The 6314-nt window shown below is 40.8% G+C and overlaps 1 protein-coding gene across 1 annotated transcript; it reads left to right on the top strand.

Moving 5' to 3' along the window:
- Positions 3690 to 4424, top strand: LOC109822341 (probable calcium-binding protein CML18). The gene has a single exon (XM_020388531.1). It carries the CDS (start codon positions 3705 to 3707, stop codon positions 4191 to 4193), a length of 489 nt encoding a protein of 162 aa, XP_020244120.1. The 5' UTR covers positions 3690 to 3704; the 3' UTR covers positions 4194 to 4424.

Here is a 6314-nt window from a genome sequence, read left to right as displayed (position 1 = left end):
CCTAAGCTTGTCTCTATAGCAGTGGTAGAGATTACCTATCCTATCATATCAGAACCGGTTGCATGTGGCGATCGGTTCTAAGCTGCTTGCATGCGGCCATCGGTTCTGAGCCCTTTGATGGGGTTTTGCTAGGGTTGTGCAAACGGTCAGTCGGTTCGGTTTTTATTAAATTTTGAACAACCGACCCGAACCAACCATTATTCAAAACCGAACCGAACTATTGCAAGTCGGTTCGGTGCGGTGCGGTTCGGTTTGTTTGGTTCTAATCAAGATGCATTCTAAATTCATTCTAAATTCAAGAATAGCTTTGTGACAAACATCAAACTTCATCAACATTATTTTATACGTTTATGAATAATAGGCTTTAAATCTTGTTCAATGCTCTCTAGAATACAACTGAAGTTTTAGTCGTAATTTAATGTGCAAAACACAATTGCAGTCACTATTGATAGACTTTATGTAGATCTTTTCCATATCGACATGCTATATTCAGTCAATGCTTGATATAAGATCTTCAGATTTAACCATTTATTATTTACAACATCCAGTCTACCATCTACAATTCGACACTGTTGCTTCACTAAAATATTCGGATCGATTCCTTCGAAGGTCCTGACCATGGCATATCACCTAACATAGATTCAAATTACCCATACTCGATACAAGGAGAAACAAAGAACTGCAGCTGATCATCACAAACACGCCAATTTTATTTTTTGTTTTCCCCTATTAGAGGACTTTGCTGTCTGTGATTAGCATCACTTGCAAGGAAACAACCTTGAACATTTTTACTTAAAGGGAAATTCATGGCCACGGACTTCACAGACTGATATTGTAGCAGAAATTTATCAGTAATCAAATTTCAAACACAAACAGCTTAACATAACTCTCCTCCCAATCCCATGACATGAAACTCTCAATCAAACAATTTAGGTTGCATTTTATACCCTTTGAAGTAAACTTCCAACTTTAAGATTTTGCACTCTAATATCTTGATCCCTTTTGGAACACCCAAAAGCATCAAATACAATGTTAAATGACAAAGGAAGGAAACAATTTAGAATGCAATAAACAGTAAATACTCATTTGTGACAAAACGTTGACAACATAGAAATTTACTTGGAAACATCATCGCCACAATTTAGAGTGCGGACTGCGAAGTGCCTACTGCCCTGCGCTTGCGTTGTGGCCATGCGCCGGTGTGGGTGCGCTACGGAGTGGAGAGAGAGAGAGAGAGAGAGAGAGAGAGAGAGAGAGAGAGAGAGAGAGAGAGAGAGAGGAGAGAGAGAGAGAGAGAGAGAGAGAGAGAGAGAGAGAGAGAGAGAGAGAGAGAGTGGTGATGACTGCTGAGTGCGGAACTGTGGATTTGAGGAAGTGCGCCTCGGCGGAACTGCAGATTTGAGGAATTGCAGCTGGCGACTGCGGGCTTGGAGACTTGGAGTTAGGGTTTAAGTATTTCAATTTGAGAGATTTTAGTGAACGGGTTTGGTATGGGTACGAGTTAAAAATTATAATGTTAAGTAATGCGGTTGGTTCAGGCGGTTCAGGTTAAAAAGTTTTCAACCCAATCCGAACCGACCTACAAACAAAACCGACCCGAATTGCTAATTTTCGGTCGGTTTTTTCAGATTGGACTGAACCATGGTTAGAATTTTGGTTAGAGAAATTTGATAAGATTTTATAGTAATTTATAGTGATTTATGGAAGATGAATAGTTGCAACGTTTTTCATTATTAGTGTGTAATGTCAAGACTTAGTGGGGGAATGTTATAATAGTAATTTATAGTGATTTATGGAATGTAATGTCAAGACTTAGTGGGGGAATGTTATAATAGTAATTTATAGTGATTTATGGAAGATGAATAGTTCTAATGTTTTTCATTATTAGTGTGTAATGTCAAGACTTAGTGGGGGAATGTTATTAGTGGGTGGTTAAATGAAAATTTGATGCTAATAAACAGGGAGGTTATGAAAAATTAAGTATGTATATATCTTAATGTATGCATGTGCTGGAGATATATGCATGTATGTGTTTCAGAGGATATTTTTAGAAGAAATGTTTTAACCAAGACAATGGAATAATGAAAAGTTGATGACTTTTCATATTACTGTAATGTTATGTTATATATTTATTTATTTGAATTGGTAAAAAATAACTTTTTACTAATATTATATTTGATAATTGCACATATTTAATAATTCATATAAATATTATATATTAATGTGATATCAATATATATTATAATTATCATACATTAACTATTATACTCAAATAGTAGATTAATAGTCAGAAAATTCATAATACTCTTAAAATTGTAGTAGTAATCCATTCTATAAGCATCCTCAGGACCAACTAACTATATCATTTTATAAATTGATCTTCCTGCACTTTCTATTTGTCCTTTATAACCCAATAATATCAATGTATTACCTTAGTGACCATAGAACGAAAATTAACCCTTTACACATATAGAGTGAAAGCAATTACACTTATAATGCATTGTCATTGACAAAGCTTTTTTTATCCCGAGAATAAGCATAATGCATTAAGAGATTCAACCAAACTATACAAATAATTTAGCATATTTAAAAACATGCCTAGGAGTTGGAAACCAATTAATATGCTAAGGCAAAAACATATACGAAGATGGAAGGGGGGAAACCAATTAGTTTATGACCGAAATAGCTACAGATTTTGATAAAATACAGGACCGCCTTCTTTGTCACCTTCACCGGTTTTTTCTCTGCTCTCTAAATTGTTACACCGATGCTTCCATTACCATCTCCTTATTCAATTCGATTGTACTCCACGAGTGATGTTACCATTGACACACTCACACTTCTTGCGGTTTGTAAGTGCTGTAGTCGTGTCTCCTTACCAATATGAATAAATTTTTATTAAAAGTTAGAATTTTAGTTAGAGAAATTTGATAAGGTCGTATAGTAATTTATAGTGATTTATGGAAGATGAATAGTTGTAACGTTTTTCATTATTAGTGTGTAATGTCAAGACTTAGTGGGGGAATGTTATTAGTGAGTGGTTAAATAAAAATTTGATGCTAATAAATAGGGAGGCTATGAAAAATTAAGTATGTATATATCTTAATGTATGCATGTATAGATGTGCTAGAGATGTATGCATGTATGTGTTTCGGAGGGTATTTTTAGAATAAATGTTTTAACATGACAACACTTTTATAATAGTATTAGATATTAGATTAGACCGTGTTCCAACCAAGCATTGAATTTGCGTTGGATATACAATTCTAAATTAAAATGTACATATCCAGATTATCAGAATTTTTTAATCAAACGAAAGAACGCCTGAACCGTTTCACAAATACCATATAGACCCTAGAGCCTGGTAATCTAACGACATTAATGCGACACAGCCCAAAAGATCAAGCCCATCAAAGGCGGCGTTAGAATCGCGTTAAAGCCCATATAGTACCCAAGGTTCAAATCGAGCCCGTCGACAAGCTGCAAAATTCCAAACCGCTTCCACGCTCTGCACGCGGTTTCTCGGATTCCTTCTCGGAGCATATCCTCCCCCCCCCGCGTCCCTTTACTCGTACGCGCCCGCCCCCTCACCGCCCCCCTACGTATTCGTATTCTTCCCGAACACTACACGCGTCTCAAAAAAGCAAAACATTTAAGCCCTCTATAAATTAAACCTCACCCTCCCCTTTTCCCCAACCCAACCGATGCTGATCAACCAATGGAAAACTCAACCTTTCATCCTCTCCAGCAGCATCGCGGAGAATTGGGCAGCCGGCGAGCGCCGACAAGGTCTCACCGCTTCGACGCAGAACGGCGACGCAAGATCTCCCCCTCCGAGCCCTGTCAAGCCTCGTCCGCGCATCGACACCACCGTCACCGACGCCGAGGTCGGCGTCATGATCGAGGAGATGGACGCCGACCACGACGGGTTCGTGGACAAGAAGGAGTTCAAGGATTTCCAGAGGTCCGGCGACGACGTCGAGTCGGAGCTGAAGGACGCGTTCGACGCGTACGACCTGGACCGGAACGGGCTGATCTCGGCCAAGGAGCTGCAGATGGCGCTGAGGAAGCTTGGGGATAGGTGCGGGGTTGAGGATTGCGAGAGGATGATCAGGTCGGTGGACGGGGATAAGGATGGGTGTGTCGATTTTGGGGAGTTTAAGAGGATGATGATGAGCGGTAAAAGAACTTAATCGGGGCGAATGAAAAGCCTAATGAAATCACGTAAGATTATGATATGGTGATCCTATCGAAAAATAATAAGAAATAAAAGGTGGGGGGGCGTCTCTGAACGATCTCCGGTATCGTGTTTTCAACGGTTGGTGTTTGTACCGATGTATTCAGCCCGTTGTTACCGTGTGTGTTTTTCTAGCTTAATTTTCTGGGAAGTATTAATTCAAGTTCTCCGTCTATTTCTGTGTGCTCAGCCCCTCTTCCTTCTTTCTTTCTTTAATTTGAATCCTCCTCCACCTCGCCCTAATCTCTCCTTCCTCTCTTAATCGTACTTCCTTAGCTTCCCGATCCATTTCTACGGCGCCGAATCACGAAAGAGGGCGAGTTCAGATTTCAGCCCCTAAGAAGCCCGAGTCCGTTCTCCGCCGCCTTCTCTCGATCCCGACGTACGGCTACTCCGTCCTCTTCCTCCAGGGTGGGGCCAGCATCCGGTTCATGAATCGCTGTCCCACTCAACCTTCGTGGGACCCACTGGCGGTAGAGAATAGAGAACGGTGAAGGACGGGTGGCTTTGGAGAAGTTCGGGTTGTGAGGGCTTCCTTCTATCCGATGTTAGCGATTCTTGCAATTCCCCAATTTACTTTTGTTATCTGTTTTAAGAATAGGGGTATTTTTCTATTTTTTGTGGCTTATATATTGAGGAAAAAAAACAAGGAAAAATGTGTTCAGCCCCCAAAAGCAGAAACTTCATATGACCAACCCCCTTGTATTTTCCTCCATGTGGATAAGCCCCAAAAAGTAATGTTAAATGTGTCAAGGCCCCAACACGTTAGCAGTATACAAAACCCATGTGGATAAGCCCCAAAAAGTAATGTTAAATGTGTCAAGGCCCCAACACGTTAGCAGTATACAAAATAGAGATTGTATTTAAAAAAAAAACCCAAATTGCCCTTCTCCTTCTTCCCGAGACATAGCCCAAAAGCATAGAAAGTCACGTCATCATTCTCTCTCTCTCCCTCTTTCTCTCCTCTCTCTCCCTCTCTCTAAAATAAAAGGGGCCCTCGCCCTCCTCGCCGTCATCACCTTTGCCCAGGCCCCCGGCGCCGCCCCCCAAGTCCCTCCGGGCTCACGACTGATAAAATGTTAGCTCTGGTATGTGGTGAAAACAAAACCAGAAAAAGACAACAACGGATGTGCTGGAGGTAGAGCTAATGCCGGAGCTCCGCTAGCCTCTTCTCTTCGTTCTTTCCTACTCTGCCGCCGTCGAAACCCTTCCCCTGTCTCCGCTTGTCCTCTTCCACGACGATTTTCGCTAAGAAACGTAAGGATGCTGGCGTCAGTAGATTGGAGCTTGATATCTACGATTTCATGGAGAAATCTGAGAACCCGAGTGCGTTTTTGACGAGGGAGGAGCTGATTTCAGGCGGGAGGCTGGGTTTGGCCGAGGAGATTCTGAAAGAAGGGGACTAGCTCTCGTACGGATGGACGAAACCATGAGAAGAGAAGGAAGCCGTCGAGATCTCTGAGCAGTGGTCGAATGATGGTTTCTTGGAGGAGGATTCTTCGTCTTCCTCTTCTGGTGATCTGATATGAGTGAGTTCTTGAAAATTTTGTGTTTTTGAGATTTCTGGTTTTCTTGTTTCTTGAGCTCTTCTTTTGGTTGTTATTGTAAAGTGGGGAACGTGAGGTTGAAGTACAAGGTGAAGGACGTGGAGGGTATGATTGGGGAGTTGTTTGGACGAAGTGGAAGAAGATGAGGGAGAGGTGATCCATTTTGTTCTATGTTATTAGCCATTGTATTTACTAGTGTTTAGGGATTGAACCCCTTCAAGAAGCTGTATAATGCTTGGTTAATTGCACATAAACCTCATGTGTTATAGGGGGCCTTGTCATTTGTTGTCCCTGAGCCATGCATTTCCTAAAGAACAAGCTGTTTGAACTAGTTCATGTTAGTTCTAAATCAATTCTTACGTATTTTGTATTTTGTATAAGATTACTTCTCCACAAAATATAATGAAAGTGACTGTTGTGTTCTTACGTGGCATAAGCTGGTCCGCCATAATAAAGATACCTACTAAATGCTTGTTTTAAATTCTTTACATGACCAGCTTTTAGTCATAGAGATGGTATAAAATAGAACT

The sequence above is a fragment of the Asparagus officinalis genome, chromosome 8, assembly GCF_001876935.1.
Source record: "Asparagus officinalis chromosome 8, Aspof.V1, whole genome shotgun sequence".
NCBI lineage: Eukaryota > Viridiplantae > Streptophyta > Magnoliopsida > Asparagales > Asparagaceae > Asparagus > Asparagus officinalis.
The sequence above is the reverse complement of the archived record's forward strand: the minus strand, read 5'-3'. Positions and strand labels throughout refer to the sequence as shown.

What these genes read in the sequence shown, in the direction of transcription:
- LOC109822341 (XM_020388531.1), top strand. Translation starts at nt 3,705, where the DNA reads ATGCTGATCAACCAATGGAAAACTCAACCTTTCATCCTCTCCAGCAGC.